The 23,718-nt window shown below is 28.2% G+C and overlaps 3 protein-coding genes across 4 annotated transcripts; all 3 read right to left on the bottom strand.

Annotated features, from left to right (window-relative positions):
• Nucleotides 1-1,124: 1,124 nt before the first annotated feature.
• Nucleotides 1,125-4,302, bottom strand: LOC137823342 (uncharacterized). 2 transcript variants are annotated; one of them, XM_068628435.1, is made up of 4 exons: nucleotides 4,048-4,302; nucleotides 3,166-3,391; nucleotides 2,913-3,017; nucleotides 1,125-1,984 (listed from the first exon to the last, which is right to left on the bottom strand). In XM_068628435.1, exons 2-4 carry the CDS (start codon nucleotides 3,347-3,349, stop codon nucleotides 1,239-1,241), a joined length of 1,035 nt encoding a protein of 344 aa, XP_068484536.1. In that variant the 5' UTR covers nucleotides 3,350-3,391; nucleotides 4,048-4,302; the 3' UTR covers nucleotides 1,125-1,238. The 2 variants fall into 2 exon arrangements, with proteins under 2 accessions (XP_068484536.1, XP_068484545.1); XM_068628444.1 differs by lacking the exon at nucleotides 4,048-4,302 and adding an exon at nucleotides 3,486-3,614.
• A 5,348-nt stretch (nucleotides 4,303-9,650) lies between these two features.
• LOC137818558 (gamma-tocopherol methyltransferase, chloroplastic-like) lies at nucleotides 9,651-14,196 on the bottom strand. The gene is made up of 6 exons (XM_068622433.1): nucleotides 13,576-14,196; nucleotides 12,173-12,342; nucleotides 11,910-12,014; nucleotides 11,161-11,364; nucleotides 10,919-11,021; nucleotides 9,651-9,980 (listed from the first exon to the last, which is right to left on the bottom strand). Exons 1-6 carry the CDS (start codon nucleotides 13,778-13,780, stop codon nucleotides 9,877-9,879), a joined length of 891 nt encoding a protein of 296 aa, XP_068478534.1. The 5' UTR covers nucleotides 13,781-14,196; the 3' UTR covers nucleotides 9,651-9,876.
• Nucleotides 14,197-18,768: 4,572 nt separating this feature from the next.
• On the bottom strand, nucleotides 18,769-21,820 carry LOC137817856 (tocopherol O-methyltransferase, chloroplastic-like). Its single transcript, XM_068621271.1, has 6 exons — nucleotides 21,322-21,820; nucleotides 20,940-21,109; nucleotides 20,682-20,786; nucleotides 20,303-20,506; nucleotides 20,094-20,196; nucleotides 18,769-18,976 (listed from the first exon to the last, which is right to left on the bottom strand). The coding sequence occupies exons 1-6, from the start codon at nucleotides 21,686-21,688 to the stop codon at nucleotides 18,873-18,875; spliced, it is 1,053 nt and encodes a 350-aa protein (XP_068477372.1). The 5' UTR covers nucleotides 21,689-21,820; the 3' UTR covers nucleotides 18,769-18,872.
• Nucleotides 21,821-23,718: the final 1,898 nt, after the last annotated feature.

Raw genomic sequence — 23,718 nt, forward strand, 5'->3', positions numbered from 1 at the left:
AATTAGAAAACTCTGTAAAAGTGGTTAGTCCAATTTTAATAATAATTAATAAAATTGATTGATACTTACGTGAAATTGATTGTTTTAGGCATTCTTAATGATGATAGGGAGACATTCTAGGATGCATGATTTGTTAGCATTTAATGTAGTGTGACCTGATCCCAATGAATACTACTGAAAAAAATGCTTTATAATATTATTATTCCTATATTGTAATTAATGCAAAACACACAAAAATATTCCATTTAATTTTGTTTATTATTTTATATTATAACCAATTAATTAATAAAATCTATAGTATTTGAGAAACAGTCTATAATTTCTTCTGGGATTTGCTTCATTTAAGAAAATATTTTTTCTTTTATTTATAATCCTTAAAGGTATAATTTTAGTTTATTTTACTTTAAATGAAAAAGATAAATAATGTTTATATAATCATTTATCAAAAAAATACATGGTAACTAAGAATTGTCTTAAACTGCAATTTTTTTTATTTTAATTTCCTTCTTAATTATTTTCCAACAACTTTCTCAATTGCTACAGCTCCATGAACCATTGACACTTAACTAATTTCCAACAACTCTGAACTAATATTTAACATATTGTCTAAATTAACACCCCAAAGGAATACTCCTAATAACAAAGGACAACATGAATTTATTCTTATGGTTGTAAAAAATTAAAGTCACAGATCTGAAACTATAATTTCATAACAACTAAACTGTTTTTTTAAAGACCAAAATTTGAATATAAATTTTCTTGTTGGAAAGAAGCAAATGGCCTTTATACCCTTAAAATATTTGTATCTCAATTTCTTCCTAAGCAATTTTCTTTTATTCTATTGATTGCAAAACTAATGTCAAAATTATTGTCTTGGTACCACCACCACCACCACCACCCTATCTCCAACCAATGGACTGTTTTTGTCAACCAACCAACACAAACCCCACATGATCAACTAGTACTAAAACAACATGCTGACAAGGAAAAAGTGTTATTTTGTCATGTATAGTGGCAACTGTATATTTTTACTCTAAATATATAAAAAAAAAAAAACTATTTTTGTATTTATGCATTCATCTTGCCATTTTTAATATGCAGCACTCATTAATCAGCAGCACACATTGCACAAACTCGAAATATATTGAGCTAATTACAGAGAAAATAAAGAATGAGGAAGAAGGCAGTGAAGATTTGTGAAATGAAAAGAACCAAAGTATTCACAAAGTAGACAACTTCTACAAAATATTAGGCAGCTGAGAATCCAATCTATGCTGCAATTCCCTGACTTTCATAGAGAGTTCAGTCTTTTGCTCCTTGTAGCTCTGGAGCAAGTATTCTTTTCCTTCTATCACCTCTTTCAACTCTCCTACTTGCCTTTTCAGCAACTCAACTCTCTCCTCCTCATCCCTTGGTTTTTCAGGGGAATCAGAATTACTGTCCCCATCAAGATGCCCATTTAAAAAGCCATTTCTAATCTCAGCAGGAGAAGTTGTCACTTTGGAAGATTTGTCATGGGGAACATATCCAACACAGTGATCTGCAATTGCTTTCCTCAGCCTTTGGATCTCTCTCTCGGAATCAAATAAGTCCCTGTTTGTAGCATCAAGCTGCAATTGCAAATGTGAAGAAAGCCCCATCTGAGAGTTGAGTGAATTTTGCAATTCAGCTAATTGATCTTGCATTTCTAGTATCATGTCATCTCTTCTCTTCAACTGTTGCCGCAGTTTCTGAATGACCTCTCGCTTACTGAAAATATCAGAACCAGATTCTGATACACATGGTGAATCTGAGCAGTTTGAATGGTGGAATGGCTTTGATGGCAACTCAAGATGATGATCAGGGGAGCATGCCCACATAACACCATTTTCCTTACTAAATTCAGCAGCAGGAGCAGGAACAGTCACCAATGGGAGAGCTCCATCAAACTCATTCAGCATCTGTCCATTTGGTGGACACTTTACTTCCATGGTACCACCAGTTCCTGCCCAAAACAATATCACATTGATACTTAAAATCTAGGTAAGACACAAAACGAAACAGAACAGTAATTGAAAGGAATTAGGTGAATAATATCACAGAGAATGTAGAATCAGATCCACAAACTACAATCACCAATTATTTACAAGTGACTCATGTACAAAGTTTACACCATCTCTGACAGAATTTCAAATGGAAGTCCATCAACTTGTGCATGCTTAAGAGTAAGTAAATCCAGGTTTACTTTAAATACTGAACTATTTGTGTAGTTTGCATCTCTTTGCTGGTAAAGAAAAAAAAATATGATGATACCAAATAAAAAGTTTTATCTCCATAACTGCAAGCAGACAAAGTCAAGTATCAATTGCTATAGATCACTGAGCTAAAATTTGTTTCAGAACGTTTAGCTGAGCTGCTTAATTAGAACATTGAAGTGTCCATCCCCACCCTATCTTATGAGAGCAGATGATCTTCACACCACTTCATACATTACCAACTTCAGGTGGAATACTGTTTATTACTAGCACATGTAATGAAGACACTCAATAGTAATGCTAGTGATATAAAACTGGGAGCAGAGATAACAATTAAATGAGATGGGAACAAAACTAAAGGAAGACAACTTGGTAAAAAATTATTTGATGAGCACTAATCATCATAAGGCATCAGGGTATAAAGATGAGTGGAAAATGTTCCACTAACACTCTTAACACTTGATGTAGAAGAAATAGACTAAGATAAAAGAACATAATTAACAAGTACTAGCAGATAATAATAAGCTCAACATCCTACAACAAATATTAATAATCATCCAACAACATTCCAAATTCAGAAACAAAATCTTGTCAGAAAAAAAAAAATCTTCTAAATAAGAAGAAAAATACTAGACAGCATAACAACCAGTCATCAACTTGAAGCATATGGTAAACCACCTGAAATACAACTGAAGCATCCGTGGTTATCTTGTGTTTGGGAATATCCATTAGTCTGCAAAAAATAGTCTGCAGATTTCTTCATGCTGGAGGATTTTCCATTTCCTGAAACATCAAAAGATATGAAGTTAGAATCCACTTAAACCAAAATACATATCCAAATTGACTATTAAATAAATTTTCACATCTACATAAAAAGGGAAAAGAGCTACAAAACAAGAAAAATGGTGTCCCCCCATCAGTACATAATGACCTTTCTGAATGGCAGTTGCATTCTGCTTGGGTTTGGAGTCCAATGCCTGCTTCAACTTGTAACCAAGGCGAATGGATAACGTACTCAACAAAGCACCAGCAGCAAAAATAAGCCAGTTAGGCCCTTCAACTTGAGTACCATTTGCCTTATGACCTCTAGACACCCCATTGGAATGTGGTTTCATTTTAAATAGCAGAAACAACCGAATGAGTTGTCCTCCAAGAACCTACATAAACAAATACCAAAATCTCATTACCTCAGAAACACACACTCACTCCACAGTGCATAATTTCAAATTTCCATTTCCACATTAATATCACCTTCCACCTTCACCATAGAAAAACAAATTTATCTTTCTATATCTATTATATTATATATACGAAATAATATATATATATGCGAAATAATATATATATATATATATGTATATGTATTAATATTAATAATTCTTCTTCTGAAATATTAACCCCTCTTCTGACCCTTTTTCTTTCCTATTTGGGGCTCACTCCACCGCCACCGTTTCCCTGCTAAACTCCAAAAAATTGCAGAGAGAGATTTCAATCTTCTGGCAACAATAAAATTTTAGACACATTGGCACTTGTCGGTTCGACACCTTCGAAAAAACCCAAAAAAGAGAACAGGAAATTTCCCACAAAGATCTCAGCCATACCCATTCCTTAAACCCTTTTCATATTCACTTTTTTCTCTCCCATTTCCCACCTCAGATCAAACACCATCATCTCCCAATCAAGACACGTTTCACCCGAGAGCAGTGCCAGTTTTCCAAAATCCAAAATACCCAGAAAAAAACAATGAAAACAACAACAACAACAAAAAAGAAAGAGAATGAAAAGTAGAAGAAGAAAAGAAGAGAGAGAGAACCTGAGAGGTCTAAGAAAACATGGTGGTGAAGAATGGATAGGGAGTGAGAGTGGAAGAAGGCAAAGTGAAAGGGTTTTTGGGCATAGCGGCTAACCAACTGAGGCAAGAGACAGTGGCTGGGAAAGAGAGAGAATGGGTTTCCCAAAAAGAAATATTTGACTGGTAAAAAAGAGAAACAAAAATAATAATATAATAATTAATTAATTATTTAATACAATATATTATGTAGAGAGAGAGAAAAAGAAGAATTTGGTTAGGAACAACTTCTCAATATACCATACTTTATTCCATCTTCTCCTACAGACATACACCTCAATAATATCTTTTTTTTTTATTTTGGAAATTTATAAAACTCCAAATTTAATCACCAAACAAACATGTGGCATGTATACTCTACACTTCCTCTTAAATGTGTGTCATCTGTAAAACCGTACATGAAATATTTAATTTAAAAAATATTTATTAAATTTATAATAATTTGAGTATAATTTTAAATAAAATATATTAATTTTTTAAAAAACTTAAATTTATTATAAATTTTAATAAAAAATAAAGAATAAATTTTTTTAATCATCTACGAAAAAATATCTAATATAATTAAAATATACTTATACACATAAATTTTTTTTATTATCTGTGTCTATGTATTTTATATTTTAAAAATTACACATATTTTTGTATTTGTGTGAATTATTCGTATTTGTGTGAGGTAGGTGTGATATATGTACCGGTGCTACATAGTCATAAAAAGGCTAAGATGGTTTATGTATTAAAAAAAACAAAACATAATTACAGTTTCATTACCAAAATAAATATGTGTTAAAAAAAGTTTATTGTGGTTATTTCTCTCTCAATAGAACTTGTACTTATTTTTTAAAACAAATCCTTGTATGTTAAATATTTTGAGAACAAATATTTATAAAGCAGACAGAACTTAAGACAAAACTCTAGCTGCGAATACGAAAAAGAAAAAAAAAAAAGTGAATACCGGTGAAAATGTTGATTTATTTCTTAATTCTTATGTTTTTAAATACATTATAGAATATTTTATTTGAAATATCAAATACTTTTTAAGCATATTATAATTTGTTAATTATTAGTATAACCTATTATACCACTCTAAAGTATATTCTTTTGAAAAATGAAAACATGTATATTATTAATAAAAGTATACTTTACTACTATCTGTATTAAAATAATGGAGAAATTCAATATCATTGAGACCTGTAAAATTTTGGTTACAATATTTTTTTCCTCCATGCATCGTTGCTTCTTGTTCATACTTGGAGCATGTTTGAAGAAATTATATATCAATATTATCATATTGTTAATAGGGATTCCAATGAGGATTGTTGCATTAATCCGTTATAAATTTCACTCACAAAATATAGGTTGAATTAGTCTCTATCGCATAAAAAAATACGGATTAATTTTGTTAGTTTACATTAAATACAAGTTTGTCTCTATAAAAAAAAGCTTTTTAAAAAGATTGTTTGAACGTAGAATGAGGAGTTGTACTTAAGAGGAAAATGACATTATGGTGTTATTTTTAGAGATTGAAATAAAATCTACATGAACTTTAATTATAATAACAAACCTAAACAGATCAGCAAATTAAATTAGTGAACTCATCTCGTATTACAAACCAGCCACATTGAACAACCTACATTGTAGTTCCTAATTGTTAAATATATTTTTCCCAAAAATATTTATTGTAATATGTTTTATGATCTAGTGTGCTTTGGGCATTTTTTTTTATCTAACCTCAATTACTCCTATGGCTTAACTCAAAGTACTTATGGTAATTGCTGATATATATAATTGAAATAAAGTTAAATAATATTCATTTTGTTGTTAACTACTCCAAGTATAAAACAAAAGATGTATATTCTTTCACACCTTCCCTTTTCTCATACAATTACGAGTCATTTATACACTTCACACACTCCCCAACTATACACTTGGTCAACATTGAAGATTTATAACTAATATACAATTTATTTCTAAAAAATCAATACATTCTAATATTATTTGTCATTGACTAATAAAGTGTAAATTGAGGTTATTTAATAAAGTTTATGTTAAGAAGTGGACTATATATTATGGGTGGTCCGATAGCGGATGACACGATAGGCCTAACACAAACACTTGCTAGAATAGGTTCAAAATGGCTCTGATACCATGTTAAGAAGTGGACTTTAAGCCTACCTCAACCCCATAAAACTGACTCATGAGGTTGAGGTTTGCACCCACTTATATATAATGGAAGACTTTAATCTCTAGTTAATGTGGGATCTCCAACCATTTATAAACAAATATTTATACTTCGTGCCAATTAAATAACATCTTTAATAAATGTGTAAATTAAGATTATTTTCAAACTGTTGGAATATAATTTAAACGAGTATAAAAAAATTATCTATATCATTACATAAAATAATTTCAAATTAGGTAAACATTTCAAAAGAATCTCCAGCTCAAGAAAATAATGTTTGTTTATGTAATTAGAAATACGCCCTCAAAATTAATTTGAGAAAAAAACAAAGATGAATACCATTTATACGAATAAAATAGGAACCATGTAGGATTAAGTGTTAATAGAATAAAAACAAATAATGGCATAAGATATTGGTTCATTCATTCGAGACAACCATAATATTAATGAGAAGTTTGCAAAAAATAAAAAAGAAGAAAAAGAAATTGAGTGATAAAGAATGAGAGCAAACAAAACATAATACAAAAAGTACATGGCATTTGCTTTTTGCACTATATTAAATTCCAACTTGGCACTATCATAGAGGTGAAGTTACCAAAATAGTCTTGTTATTATATTGTTTTGTTGTATGTGTTGGAAGAACATTATTTTCGAAATTTTGACTGTTGAATGCGATTTTTTAGTTTTGTTGCTGATTTTGAAAGTGTTTTTTTAGAAGAAAAAAACTTTTGAAATATTAACTTTTTTTGTCTTCTTTCGGATTATAATATGCCTAAAATTTTTGAAATTTCATTTCATAATTTAAGTTGACTGTGTAGGCATTGTTTATTCTGAATTTTACACTAAAAATAAAAATATAATTTTTATTATATTGATTAAATTAAATATTATTTTAAAGATTAAAAAATTATTTGTATATAAAATTATTTCTATTATTAATACAAATTTATAAATTAATATTTTTTTAGTTTATAAAACGATATGTAATTTAATCAAATAATAATAAATTATTTTTGTCTCTAAAATTATTTTTTATTTAATAATTTTTTTAATATTTTGTTCCGTAAGTCCATTATGCACTAGCTATTCCAAAAACTTTCTTCCAGAAATTCAAATTCATAAGCCAAAATTCCTCTGCCAAAATTTCTCTTCCAAAATTTTTCTTTTAAAGAAAAAAATACAAAAATATTTTAAACATTTAAAATAATTTGTATTGTACATGTCCTAAAATATATAGTGGCGAAGCAAAAACCAAAGTATTGTCATTTTGTATTCTTTTAGCCCTGCTAGCCTGCAATGACTTATGGGTAAGATAAGAGACCAAAGTTATTGGGCTACAACACCATAAACTTAAAGCAATATATATTGTTTTAATAATTATATGTGGAATAAAATAATTTGTTGTGATCCATTTTGTTAAAACAGTGTGATATTATATATATATATATATATATATATATGTATATATATCAATTTATTTTAAGTTGATTAACTCTAAGTGAATCAAAGTAAAATTAATAAAAACTAAGAAAAGCATTTTAAGGAAACAATTTCATGAAATTATTTTTGGAAAATTTTGGTTGCATGTGTAAAGAGTTAGAAGTGATTAAGAGAACACTATCTCTCACCCGTTTATTATATTAATAAATAATACAAAGAAAAAAATAGAAATATTGTGCACACTTGTATTATTTTAATATCTTGTACTCAAGTAAAGATTAAGTTTATAATTAAGATGATCAAATTTATATATTCTATATTAGAACAAATTTTCTCAGTAAAAGAATATAAGATAATCATAATCAAATATAATATAAACCATCATTAGTTTTTTTTGCATAATTTATAGAATCCAAATGCATTTGTATATCATAGGAGAAAATGATCATAAAAATGGTCCATAATTTAAACCATAGTAGGATTCACATTATATTCAAGAGGTGATGTCAAGTGAAGTTAATAGATGCATTTTTTGGAGTGACTTACTAACTTATGTTAGTAATTATCATAAAGTCAATTACTCTTACTCATTAAATCAATACCTTCATTCATTCAATTTTAAAAATTCTATTTAAATATCATCACCTTATTTTTTATTAATACCTTCATTTATTGAATTTTAAAAATTATATATAAATATCATCGCCTTATTTGTTATGTTTATCAGTGAAAAAATTATTAAAAAATCATTAAATATAAATTATTTTATAAAAAAATAATTAATTATTATATTAACTAAATTTGAGAAACTAAAAAATTATTAATATATAAGATAGTTAATATAATAGATCTAATTAATTAAATTATAAAATTAATAACTAATATTTTGGTAGTTAATTAGATTTTAATTTAAAAAATATGTAGTAATAATAAAAATTACTTTATTTTTTAATATTTAAAATAATATTTAATTTAATTAATATAATAATTAATTTTAAAAAAATCTATTAAATAATTTTCTTTGACTGTTTTATAAAATTCAATAACCTCAAATATGTTGAAAAAAAAAAATCCATCAACTGTATATATACTAACGTTGTGTTGCGTTTACTGCTAGGACTAATGTTCCGTGGATCGTAATCGATGAAATATTTGTCTTAATTTCTGTAGGACAATCAGGTTTAGGGTTACTCATATTTTTCGTGAGGGAAATGCATGTGCTGATAAGTTGGCTAATTTAGGGTTCATTCATAGACAATCATTTCATTGGTATAATAGACTTCCATCTAGTCTGTTCTTAGAATTCTTTATGAATAGGTATAGTCTACCTATGTATCGTTTTTGTTAACACGTGGGTTTTGGTCTAGTCCTCCCATAGTTTTGTATTTTCTTTCTTTTTTCTTTTTTTAATAATACTTTTTTCATGTGATGGCAGATGATTGTTGCTACTTGAGGTGTCAGCCTCGCTGAGATGTCAAGTTGCATAGTGTTGCCTAACATAAAAACTTTCATTAAAAAAAAAAATATACTAACGTTGGTCTCAAAATAATTGAGAATAACATGGTCATCAAAAGGTGTGATTGATGGAAGGAGATACAGTGTAAGCACATGTAAGAGAACTATTAAAAATAGAATTATCTATAAAGTATATACAACATCTTTTTACTATATTATCAATTTATCATCGTACTAAGTTTGTTTTATTTATATATATATATATATATATATATATATATATATATATATATATATATATATGATATTCATTTTGTTGTTACAGTTACTTATATGATTCAAATTGTGTTCTATGTTTTTTTTAATAATTTGTTTAGTAAGTTTGAAAGTTTATAAAGAGCTACAAAATGGAAATTACATTCACATAATAAAGGCATTAAAAGACAGTATTGGTTATGATAATTTTGTAGTCTTAAAAACAATAATAACAACATTGGCATGTGAATCTTTTAAATATTTGATGAAGATAATATAAATTAAAAATAAACCAAAAATAATGAAGTATCATTATTGGTGATGACTTAATGGAAGCTGAAATAATCTTACATCTTCAATTTGATGTCATGTCACCCTCTTTCAGACTCTCAATAGGCTTCTCTTATTTTGTTAAACTATCAAAATAAATGACCTGTTGAAAATAATAAAAATAATGTGCTTAATTATCCAGACTTCCTACATGTAATGATCACAAACTTAATCAAACCCTTATTGTATCCTTTTATCATCAATGGCATGGCCAAAGCTCCTTTAATGGTTTTCAGTCCTGAAAAAAAAAATTAATGTTCAACAAATAATAATATATTATGTGAGTTAAGAAAAAATTATTAAATAAAAATTAATTTTAAAAACAAAAAAAAGAGTATATTAATTAAATTAAATACTATTTTAAAGATTTTATTAGTTTTTAAATTAATTTTTATTATTAATAAATAGTTTATAAATGGATATCTAATTAGTTATCAAGATTTTTTTAATAAATTTAGAATATAAATAATATTGGTAGTTAAAATTTTAATTGCTAATTAGATATTAATTTAAAATTATTTATAATAATAAAAAATGATTTTTAAATTAATAATTTTGTAATTTTTAAAATAATATCTAATTTAGTTAATATAAAAATTAATTTTGTTTAATTTTTAAAATTAATTTTTATTTAATATTTTTTTAGTAATGTTAACTGAAAATTGATAGAAAATAATAGTTATTTACAATTAATCTTTCTTCTGGAGTGCATAATTTTTATTTCAAAATGAATAAATTATTGCTTATCTTATATTTCAACTGTAAATAACTTCTGAGCTTATCCTTTCCTTTTCATGCAGTTATATGTATTGTTTCAGGATACATGCATGCTCTCGAAGTTTTAGTGTAAAACAAAAAGCCTTTTAATTGTACTCACGTTCAGACAAAACTTGAAACTTGTATGTTTTATCTCTTTAAAAGATGTTGGAATTAACGTGATTAAAAATGAAAGACTTGCAATAAAATAATCTTTTACGAGTTAAATTAATTATTACAAAAAATAAATAAATAAAAATAAGTTTGTATTAAGTTTTTTCTCTAACAATTTGTAAATATATAGTTTTATATCTATCACTTAATTTATAAAGATTTATTTATTTATATTTTTTTACAGAAAAATTATGGAATCGACCTAGTTTAATTACTGTAAATAATTGATGAATGTTGAGCATTTACCTGTGCGCAAGAGTGAAGTGAGGCCATTCCATGTCAATGCAGAACGAATCACTGCTGGCCAAAACGGAGCAACAAAGGAAGACCAATCTTCTGACTTGATATCCTACATACATATATAAATATACCACAAAGTTTTAATTAGTAGTAGCAAAACAACTTCAACTCTGTGAATATATGTAATGAATAAAGAACACAAAACTTTTCAGATTATTGTAAACCTCAAGAACAGTACTGCACTTTACCTGAAGTGAGAGGGATTGAAGCAATTTGACATAATCAGCAGCTGAGCACCAGGCTGGAAGATAATAAGCATCACAAATCTTCTTCAACAGATCTTGCTCCCATGGTTGTAGGGACTGTTCATCAGGGCCAAGATCCCTGTGGCACCATGTTACTATTATTATGGTGCCACCAGGTGCTGCTACCCGACCCAACTCTCTAACAAACTGTCAGTTGCATGTGCAGTGTGTGAAGCAGAACACTTATATTAGATTAATTAACACTTTAATGAGTTTAATGTTAACAACTAAATCATAAACCCTAAACTCGTTGTAGATATACTCGTATTAGATTTTAACATTCGTATGTATTAAGGAGTGGACTTTAGAAGCTCGTGCGTGGAATAACATACTATGGGTGGTGGCTTGATAAATCCAACAAATACTCGTTAGGATAGGTTTGAAATGAGTCTGATACCATACTAAAGATTGGACTTTAAGTCTAACTCAACCCGATAAAACCGACTTATAGGATTGAGGTTTGCACCCACTTATATACAATGAAATGTCCTTATCTTTAGTTGATGGGATCTCCAAAAGTATGTCATTTATAAGACACATATCAGCCAAAAATCCAATTTAAAAAATAAAATTGTTTTTGTTTAATATATAGATTTGGATTCCTATATTTTATATTTTAAAAATTATATATATTTTCATATTAATGTCCCTTAAAAATAATGCATAGAGTGCAAGAGAAATGGAATTGAAACCTTGGTTTTGTCAGGCATATGCTCTCCACTCTCCATGGACCACACCAGATCAAACTTCCCATCAGGGAATGGTTGTTCGAGAGCGTCAGCAACCTGAAAAGAAACCTGCAATGACAGAAACATGGAGACAGATATTTTATATTCACGTATTATATTATTATAATAGGTACATGTGCATAGATTCTATAGGAGTTATGAAGAACTTTGAAGAATGTGTAAAAAATAGATGGAAAAGAAAGCAATGTTGAGAGATGAAGGAAGACCTTGTGAGCCAATCCTTGAGCTGCAGCAAGAGCATTAGCTCTTTGAGCTTGAACAGGACTGAGAGTGATGCCAACGCTGGTTGCTCCAAATTTCTGGGCCAAGTATCTGGAGCTGCCCCCTATTCCACACCCAACATCAACTATTCTTTTCGGCCATTTAGTATCATCCTCTAACCAACCACAACAAAAACAAAATAATAGTTACTGATATATAAAATTACAAAAATTATCTCTACAATTTTAAAATTATTTTACTTTAATATGAAATTATTTTTCTTTTCCGTTATAATTTGGTGTATGGTTGTAGATATATTATTTCTCTAAAAATTCATGTCTTAAAATCAAAATCCAATTACTATTAAGTAACAAACTATGAATGTATTTTATGGTCTGTGTAAATAACTTTTTTTCGTAAACACTTACACACACAAATTATTTATAAACCAAAACTAACTTGTACCAAACTAAACATATAGTTTTTTTTTAAAAAAAAGTAATATAAAATAAATTTTACATATTAATATATGGATAAATTTATTTTAATTTAGATTTTTTTATTTTCTTCTTCTTATAAGTCGAAAAGTTGATTTGGTCATACTCATACGACAATATGAAAAAATCACTGTGGCTCTAAGTATTTTTCATAAAATAAATGAAAATTAAAAAAACGGAGATTAAATGATGATAATAATATATAGAAATGATATCTGAGGATTTGACGTGTATATAACTATTGAAAAAAAGTAAAATAAAAGAGATAAAAAGTTAAATAAAAAATAACATGGTATATAATGAGATTGTATATAAAAAGTAAAACAAATTTATTAAATAATGAGATTATTAATCGATAGTTGAATTTCATTTATCTAGAATTAAAATTACTTTGAAAGTTAATGTATAATTTTATTATAAACTAATAATTAAAAATATCACATATTTATGTATAAACAAAAATTTATATACATGTAATAGATGTTGCGGTCACATAAGATCACCACGGTTCGAAAAACGCCATATATTATGACATTTATATATATCATTTTATAAAAAAACAAACGTCTATCACAATAATTTTCACACTATTTTTTTAGTGATTATGGAAGTAAATAAAAGTAATACCTCGAGAAACATGTGGATGGAAAAGGCATCGACAAACAGTAGTGAGAAAAAAAGTAAACGACATCATTCTTTATTCTGTAGAAAAAGGTGAAAGACTCGGAAGCCATAGTCAAGAATTCATGATGAAGATTTGGTTCTGAATCAAAGCAAATCAAGGCATGTGTTGTATGCAACTAATCTCACCAATCACATAAAATTTTGCTGCGAACGTGGATGCGTTTTGAAATCTAAAAGCAGTGTTCGATTCAGCGGAAACAAAAAGCGTTGCGAAAAACGAAGAATACCAGAAAACGAGGCAAAACGAAGCGACTCTTCGATCATTCGGATCTGAGCAGCACGATGATCCGAAACCGAAACGGTGGAATCCGCGTCGTAGAAGCCGTGGTGCATGTGGTCGCCCCAGATATTCTCCCATAAGGTGGAAGACTCGTCGTAGAACTCAGCGATTCCCTTCTGCAGCTTCTCCTTCTCGTGCTGCTCCAGTGCCATTTCCTTCTGAGTAAGTGTTTGAGTGAGTGAATACCTTACGGCATCATTTTATACTCAGATCTTATCTACTCACTATGCTAAACTCGTATCCAAACACCAACCAACTAATTGGTGCATGTCCGTTCTCACAAGTTGCAAGAGAAGTTACTCTTTCCAATTTAATCAAATAAAAAAAAAATTACCAGTAAAAACAAATAAATAATAAAAATATTCAGAAATATCTTAACCTTATAACAAACACCTTAGTCTAAAGTTTAAATTTAAATTTATTTATTTATTAATTTAAATTTAAATAGAGATAATCTTACTTAAAACTTTAACTTTAAATTTATTTATTTATTGAAGAAGCATTGATGATTTTTTTTTATTAAAAATATAAAATAATGTAAAAAACTGATAATTGAGTGTTTTTAAAATAAACCAAATCGACACATGCTTAGTCCCTTATCACTTTGTCTGCCACGGTCCATTATTCAACTCAATAAAGAATAATAAATGTATAATAAAATAAACTATGTCACTGTATAAATATTAGGGTTGCTACCTATGTTGATGGATCAATCCTAGCTTGTTCAATAATTTATTATTATTATTATTACTATTATTATTATTATTAAATAGAGATAAACAAAGTTATACAGGTAATCTTCATTTTTCAAATAATTTTATAAGAATAAATTGAGTTTTTTTTTTATTTGAATATAATATAAAAATCTATTTGGATGAGATTTGTTAGGTTTACCGTATTATTTGTTATTAAAGTTTCATAAATATTTAGTCACGCCTAAAATTATTTTGGAGTCTATGTTATTAAAATTCCATAAATATTTAATCACATTTAAATTTATTTTAGGTCTATCATATAATGTATTATTAGAATTCTATAAATATCTAATCACATGGATATTCGAGAGTGTTAAAAATTTAACTTCAGTCAAATATAAATTAATTTTGTAAGTATGAGTTTAAATTAAATTATTTTTCAATATATTTTATAGTTATTTGTTTAAGTTAAATTAGTGATGATCTTGGTGGGATATAACAAGTTTACTGATAATTTAATTTAGTTTAGTTGTTAATTCAAAAGTTATTGAATAAATATTATATACAATTTAGAAAAATAAATAAAAAGTAACATGCTTTGCTCTCTTTTTTCACTTATCAATCAAGTTTTTTTCATAAATAAGAAAGACATCAATTAATATTATTATATACATAAATTAGTTAGTAGAATTGTTTTTTTATTACATTATATAAAGAGATTTATTAAATATTTTATTTTATTTTTCATTCTATAAATGTTTTAAATAAATTTACTTGTTGAAACACATCTCAAGCTTTTTTTAGATATATAGTTTTGAACTTCTAATCTAAATTTTGATTACTCCGAATATTTCTGTTGACTTTTATTATCACTGTTTTATTCAATAATGTAAATGTTGTTGGGATAGTTAAATGACTTGTCATATTATTAAATGATTTGTGTAATTATTTGTATGTTTTAAATTAATTAAATAGTTTTTAGGATAAGTGTAACAAGCATATAATAAATGTTGAGTGATTCATAATTTTTTGAATGAATAAGGGTTTTTAAACATAGTAAACTATTTATTAAGACGTTTTGTAAATGTGAGAAAATGATTTTTATGGAGGTCAAAAAGAAATTTGAGTTATAAAAATAAAATAATATATTCTACTTTGAAAACATATACTTTTATCAATAATTAAATAAAATAGTAATTAAAATGTTGGAACTTAAATTTTATAAAACTCTTGCATTAAAATAAATTATAAAAAAGTATAATACAATAATAGTAATAATTGTACAAGCAATAGCTATGTAATAATTGTTATAAGTACTATCTTAAGTTGTTATGCATCCTCATTATCCATTGTACTTCACAATCTTCTTCAGTGGCCTGCTAAATTCACCTTAAATAGAAATGCAAAATAATAATTATTTTATCATTTTTTATTATATATATATTTATTTATTTATTTAAGTAAGTATTTATTTTTCTTATAAGAGATATATAACACATGGTTGATTATTTTTAATATATATTTAAGTCATATAATTTTATTTTATTTTTTAAATATATATATATATTGATTATTATCTCTAATATATTACTTAATTATAATAATTTAATATAATAAAAGATTATATAATTGATAAAAAGGAATAAAAAACATCATATAACTAATACAAAATAGAATATTTGCAGTTATATACTTATAATAGAAAGACAATTCAATCTCAATATTAATATTTACTTTTAATTTATTTTATATGTGAATCTTATTCAAGGATCTTAATTTCATATAGCTTTATTTAGAGTTCACTTGAAAATTTTCAGTTTCGAATGAATTTTTTTTATGTCCACGAAGAAATATTTTTAAGTTATAAACGAATAGTTTGCCTTAGTTTTTTTACACGATTTTTATTATAAAAAATTAAAGTGAAGTCCTTTTTGGTAAATATGACTCTCTAATTTATGTATAAACAAAATTTGTATATACATGTAACAATTTTATGTATTATTTTATACTGAAATTGTGGTATCTTGTGATGATTTCAATATAGTTTTGTTTAAAATTATTGTATTTATATAAATTGAAAAAATTTAATTTTTGAAAAAAATTGAAAAAAATTACTGATAAATTATGACAATTTATAAAATAAACAATTTATTAAAATAATTATAATTTATTTAATTAGGAGTAATATTTTTCCATAATTTTTACACTATTTTTTTAATTTATATAAATAAATAAAAATTAAACAGAATTAAATTGAAGCCTTTACATAATGGCATGACTTAAGTACAAAAATAATACAAATTATCATATTCTTGTGTATTACTTTTATACTGAAACTATATCATCTTTGACTTTTTTGAAAATAAACTAAAAAATCACTAATTAACATAAATTAAAGTTGTGTTCAATAAACACAAAACTTCTTTACCTTAATTTATGTTTTTTTAACAAAAAGTTGTGTTATTTACTTCTTTGTTCTTTTTTAAAAAAAATGAAGTCGTCTTTCATAGAATTTTAAAGATGAAGTCGTGTAATTTTAACATAAAATATATTTTTAAAGAAATTTCTAAATAATAGACAGTGATATTTTGATAATTGTACTTCCATATTTTTTAATAGTAAATAATAGATGGTGATATTTTGATTTTGATAGTAGTACTTCCGTATTGTGAAATCATAAATGAAAAATAGACAGTGATATTATCAAATATTATGAAATTATAAATAAAAAATAGATAGTCATATTTTAATAATAGTATTTTTCATATTTTCAAATCATAAATATATTTTGTAATTTTTTTATCATGAATAAAGGTCATATACTAAATCATGAAAAGAGTTTTTTATTATAATATTAAATTTAATAATATTATTTTATATTTTTTTAATTATATTGTTCTAAAATTAATATGCATAATTAATTACTAAACTTATAGATTTTATCATGATTTGGGAATAAGACGTGGGGAATTATTATAAAATTAAGAATGGTAGATGAGAAGAAAACAGCACAAAGGCACAAAAATTAAGGTTAAAATTGACATTTCATGTTAACAGTAGACACTTTCTTTTATTTTCTTCTAAATATCGTTCATGGGATCCACAAGATTTATTGTGAACCACTTTTATCTCAACAAAACCAGTTTGTATTATTATTTTTCTTGTTTTTTTACACAAATAAAATGTGAAAAGTTATAATATATTATATATTGTCGTAGTTGACCACTTGATTTAAAAGGCTGTGTATAAATAAAGGAAAAATAGCAAATAGAATAAGATAATAATAGATTGAAAATGGAGATTATTTTGTTGAAGAGAAAAAAAAGGTAAATATATAAAAAAAACAGAGTAAAATTAAGATTGTTTGGTTAAAGAAAAGTAAAACGAATATTGTATTTTAAGAAAATTTAATTTTTAATGCTATTTTATTATTAGCAATTACTATTTTTATATTAATATTAAAAGGGGGTATGCGCGAAATTTATCGTGTCAAACAAATTGAGACAAAATTCTACGTTTACAACTATATATGAAGGAAATTTCTTTATTTAATGTAGATATATAATATTTATATTTTATTTTTTATTATATTTTAAAACAAAATATAATTATTCATAAAGTTGTATGCATAATGATAATTATTGAACATGTAAAATAAAATTAACTTATTATATCAATGATTGAGATGGGATAAGATAATTATTTTTTTTAGAAGTAATGACAAATAATTTGAAGGAAATAAATTTGTCCAATTTTTATTTATCAATTAAACAAAGTGATACATTTCATTAACATTGTGTTTGTGAGAAGTAATGTTATCTTAGAAAGAAAGAAGAGTGACTCTTTGGTTGCCTCGCAATTGTCTAATTGAAGGGATAAAATATTACATATATAAACTTATTTTTACACTTATTTTTTCAATGTGTATTATAAAGATTTGTTGTTCTTTATATATGGTTCTTGTGATGATCATAGTGAAGGTGTTGATGTGTCTAACTATTTTATCTTTAACTTTACGAATCTAGAAATTTGATTTTCGAAATTAATAAAAATTTGAGGAAATATAAGAAAAAACATTTTTTAATATTATGCAAACTCTCCACCAATTTCATCCTTGACCCATACAAATTAATGGTTGTAAGTTATACATAAGAAAAATGATGATTTCCCAACCCTAAAAATTATATATCACTTGATATGATAAGTTTAAATATAAATATATATAATAAAAATGAATTTATAATTAAATAATATTAAAAATTATATATATTATACACTTTGACCTATAAATATACAGAGATGGAATTAAACAGTGAATTCAAAATAAAATAAAACGAAACATGTCACGTCCAAACAGCAATTATGTTACGTCTTCCCTTCAATTGGATGGGATTTTATCTGTGATTCTATGCATATGTAGAAAATTAAAAAATGAAAAAGAAAAGTATTAGTAATACCCAAGCTCTTTCATTTATTTATTTTCTCTTCGTTTCTGCCAGAACTATGCACATTACTGCTTCATTCTATAAAACTACTCCTGCTTCTCAACTTATTCAGGTTTTCGACAAGTAATGATCGCAAACTTAATTAGACCCTTTTTGTATCCCTCTATCATCAATGGCATAGCCAAAGCTCCTTTTATCGTTTTTTGTCCTGACCAAAAAAAATGTCACAAAATACAAATCAACAACTTCCACAACTTTCTAGTCCGGCCCAAAACAGTAACACAGTACAAATCAACAACTTCAAAAGGAAATCAGGAAATTCAGTAAGAAAATGCAAAAGTTCACCTTGGCAGCAGATAGAGCAGTGCATAATAAAGTCTTTAAAGAAGATAGAGTCCATTTTTTTTGTCTTCATTGAAATAACTTGAAACATTCTTTCCTTTACTTAATTATTACATATGTTTCTATTTCGAAATACGTGTCCTGTAATTGTAAACCACCATTTTTTCCCCTCTTTGGTTACCTATTGATTCAACTAATATTTTTAGCTTGATTTTTTTAATTCATTTTTTAAACCAATCTTAAGCATAATGGGATATTGAAATATTTAAAAACCATTAATAAAATAACATTTTCTCAGTTAAACCATTTCTTAAACATTTTTCAAAACTAGAAATTTCAAATGTTTAACTTTTTAATTTAATATAGAAAAAACTTTATGTAAAAAAAGAATATAATTTTTTAAGAATAAAACAAAAGTTTTATGTGTTGGAGATCCCATATCACCATTTTTTTTTCAAGTGGGTACCTTTATCTAATAAGTCAATTTATGAGGTTGAATCAGATTTAAAATCTATTTTTAAAATAATATTGGAATCATTTATAGCTTATTCTATGAACAGAATATCTCATAATTTATAAATTATAAATGAGGATAAATCACGACTCGTTTTTTTTATATATATATATATATATTTTGTTTTTAAATTAAACTTCAAAGTATATTCCAGTGGCATAGTTAAAATGGAAGGAATATTTGATTGAAGAAAAAATGAAAGGCAAGCAGGAGAAACTTTCCATGGCTGTCCTGGAATTTTCACTAATAAATCTAATTAAGTGATTTCATTGAGTCATTTATGTGTACAAGATCAATTTTCTGGTAAATACCAAGCACTCTATTGCGTATTTTAATCTATTACACTAAACATGCAGACCAACCATGTTCTTAGGAGTGAAGGTTATGAGTGTGGAAAGAATTGATCAGTGACATGACACTTGGAAGATGGGATTTTGATTTTGAAATGCAAATGTAATTTCGATCTTACCACTGCTCAAGAGTGAAGTGAGACCCTTCCATGTCAAGGCTGAGCGTATCACTGCTGGCCAAAATGGAGCAACAAAGGAAGACCAATCTTCTGACTTTATATCCTACAAAAATAGCAACCATGTCAAAATAGCAATACAATAAACTTGACATTTCTCTGCACAGTGTCCGTATGCATATATATAATAATGAGAAAACGCTTATTTGTACCTGAAGTGACAAGGATTGAAGCAATTTGACATAATCAGCAGCTGAACACCAAGCTGGAAGATAATATGCATCACAAATCTTCTTCAACAGATCTTGCTCCCATGGTTGTAGGGACTGTTCATCAGGGCCAAGATCCCTGTGGCACCATGTTACTATTATTATGGTGCCACCAGGCGCTGCTACCCGAGCCAACTCTCCAACAAACTGTCAGTTGCATGTGCAGTGTGTGAAGCAGAAAACTTATGAGATTAAATTCAATTATACAGAACAGAACAAACATTAAATTCAATTATGGTTAGGGATTAATCTGCTGTTGGAAGTAAGCTTAGTCGATCACAAGTAATGCATAGAGTGCAAGAGAAATTAAATTGAAGTAAACCTTGGTTTTGTCAGGCATATGCTCTCCACTCTCCATGGACCACACCAGATCAAACTTCCCATCAGGGAATGGTTGCTCCAGAGCGTCACCAACCTGAAAAGAAACCTGCAATCACAGAAACACGGAAACAAATATTTTATATTCATATTATACTATAATAGCCACACGTGCATAGACTCTACAGAAGTTATCAAGAACTTTGAAAAATGTGTAAAAAAAAAATAGACCCAAAAGAAACAAATGTCCAGAAATTAAGACCTTGTGAGTCAATCCTTGAGCAGCAGCAAGAGCATTAGCTCTTCGAGCCTGAACAGGACTGAGAGTGATGCCAACACTGCTTGCCCCAAATTTCTCGGCCAAGTATCTGGAACTGCCCCCTATGCCACACCCAACATCAACTATTCTCTTTGGCCATTTCGCACGCTCCTCTAACAACCACAACGAAACAAAATAGTGTCAGCATTAAACAGTTATCAGTTAGTTAGCACTTTCAAACAACTGAAAAAAATGTACATAACTCAGTATCAAAAAATCCAATTCCAAATCAGAATTTCCGTTACTGATAAACAATTGGTGACCGTACACCTACAAGTACGAACACACACACCGTTTGTAACAGAATTAGACGCAAAGCGAATACCAGAAACAGAGGCAAAACGAAGCGACTCTTCGATCATTCGGATCTGAGCGGCGCGATGATCCGAAACCGAGACGGTGGAATCCGGGTCGTAGAAGCCATGGTGCATGTGGTCGCCCCAAATATTCTCCCATAAGGAAGACGACTCGTCGTAGAACTCGGCTATTCCGTTCTTCAGCTGCTGGTCCTCCTTGCGTGGCGGTGCCAGTAGCACCTCCTCTCTCTCCGCCGTGGACGCCCGAATCGGAGTCCAAGATCCGCGCCCGACCCGGATTGCGGCGGAAGAGGTTGGGAAGTGAGGGGATTGGGAGCGAAACGTGTGGATGCATGAAATTGGAGAGTTGTTTGGGATGCGTGCCACGGTGTCCATGTCTCCCCCACACACACACGTTCACGGGTAACGCTTTCAATTTAAAGCAACGCAGAATCTAATTGGTTGGTATAAATAGAGTGAAAAAAATGAAAAGAATATTTGGCAGTGTTTCTTTTCTGGTCCCTTCCTTCCGCAACTCACTTTTGGGACGTCACGCTATCTTCCTTGGCTGCGCGCGTAGCTCTCACTTCTCTGCATATTTAACAAATAATCATTTTAATAAATATATTACATGGAGTTCCTTTTTATTGTTATTTTTTATTTGTAGATATTTATTATTATTATTATTACATTTCTATGGTAAACAATAAAAACAGACTCTCCTAAAAGTTTTCTTTGGTGAATATTTAATAAATATTTGTGTAAGAAAATTTTGAGGCCAAAATTATTTTTGTCTTTAATATAAATTTTATACCTTGAGCAAATTATTATTGAGTGTTTGTGAATTTTTTTTTTCATGAGAAACGAATTTTCAATATGAAATAAAATATTAAAATATTTAATGTTAATTATCGATAATGTAAATTATGACTTATTTTAATAATTTTGTTACTATAAATAATTAAAATATTTAAAGTTTAAACTAGAAATAAAAACTAATTTAATGTTATAATACAGTAATAAAAACATATTTAACTCCTTCAAAACGATTTGTTTTTTAGAAAATAAATAAAAAGCATACATCACAGAGGTTATATTACATTTTTAAAAGTAGGATTAGAAAAAATTAACTAATGAATAGAATTCCCATGATAGGATTTAAAAGTATACTTAAATCAGTTCCAATTTGACAATTTTTCTGTACTTTGAGTCATTTTCGTTTTAATTATTTTTAAAAAAAAGTGAGTTTAAGTTAATTTATTATCATAAAATTCAATCTATAAGGTAAGTGTACCTGTATGGATATTGGGGACTGAGTAATGTTGATCCACGTCGATACAAGGTGTCTGCTTCAGTCTTAGTTGTCTTGTCCTTCGAGTTTCCTTCTTCCTCGCGTGCCTCGGTCGGCCGGTGGGGGTACCTGCGATTGTGCTCCGACGCTCAAGTCAGTAATCTCTCTCCGTGAGAATCTGTGATAATCTGAAAAACATACCTCTCTCTCTTTCTTTCTCTTCTTTTGTATATCCCTTTGGGCTTGGGCCTTCTGGGTCATTAGTGGTTACGACGTGTTTTGTGGTCTGGATCGTGTTAGATGGTTTCCTGGGATCTAGGGGGTGTTCCCGAAAATCCAGGGAGTGCTCACGTGTGTTTGTTACTCAGTGGGAATTGTAACCGTTTGTCCCACGTGTAACCATGTTCCTTGCTTAATTGGATAATTTAATTCGGACAATGCGGTCGTCCGGTACCGACCGGTACACTTGCCCCCCAGGCTCGAGGTCATGTAAGGACGAAGAGTCGTATAAGGCTCAGGGGGTTATTGAAACAATGCGTGATAGCTGGCATCATTAATATGTGGCAGAGATGTGACGCATGGCAGAGTTGCCGTTTGGGGATGCTGTCACATCTGGATCGATTGAATGGTAGGGATTACGTGTCGTTTCGTATGCCGAGCGTATATGACCGTTGGATTAGATTTCATCTAATGGTGTTAGACGAACGCAGGGGTTTTGCTTCCCATCTCTTTGCCTATAAATAGTATTTCATTTGTAGAGTTGAGGGTTTTTCGTTCCTTTTGCTCTGAGTTTTGGGTTGCTTGCTCTGTTTTGTTAGGTGCCGATTTTGCTGCCAGCGTCTTCTTCTTCGTTTCAAGGTTAGTCATGCCTTCTTCTGAGGAGTCTTCGAGTGTTGCGGGTTCGTCTTTGACTCGCGGTGCGAGTCAGGCATCGGACGGCCCAAGTTATGATTGGGTTGATCCTACCGTTCTTCGAATCCTCAGTAAAATAAAGTCTTCGGATAAATTAGATCAGTTTCTAGCAACCCATAAAAATTTTCTGACCCCGGATTGCCCGGCCGATGCGTTATATGTCGATATATGCGATATGACCGACCGTGTGTGTCATGGCCGGGAGAATGCTCCACACGACTTT

The sequence above is a fragment of the Phaseolus vulgaris genome, chromosome 11 (assembly GCF_000499845.2).
Source record: "Phaseolus vulgaris cultivar G19833 chromosome 11, P. vulgaris v2.0, whole genome shotgun sequence".
Taxonomy (NCBI): domain Eukaryota; kingdom Viridiplantae; phylum Streptophyta; class Magnoliopsida; order Fabales; family Fabaceae; genus Phaseolus; species Phaseolus vulgaris.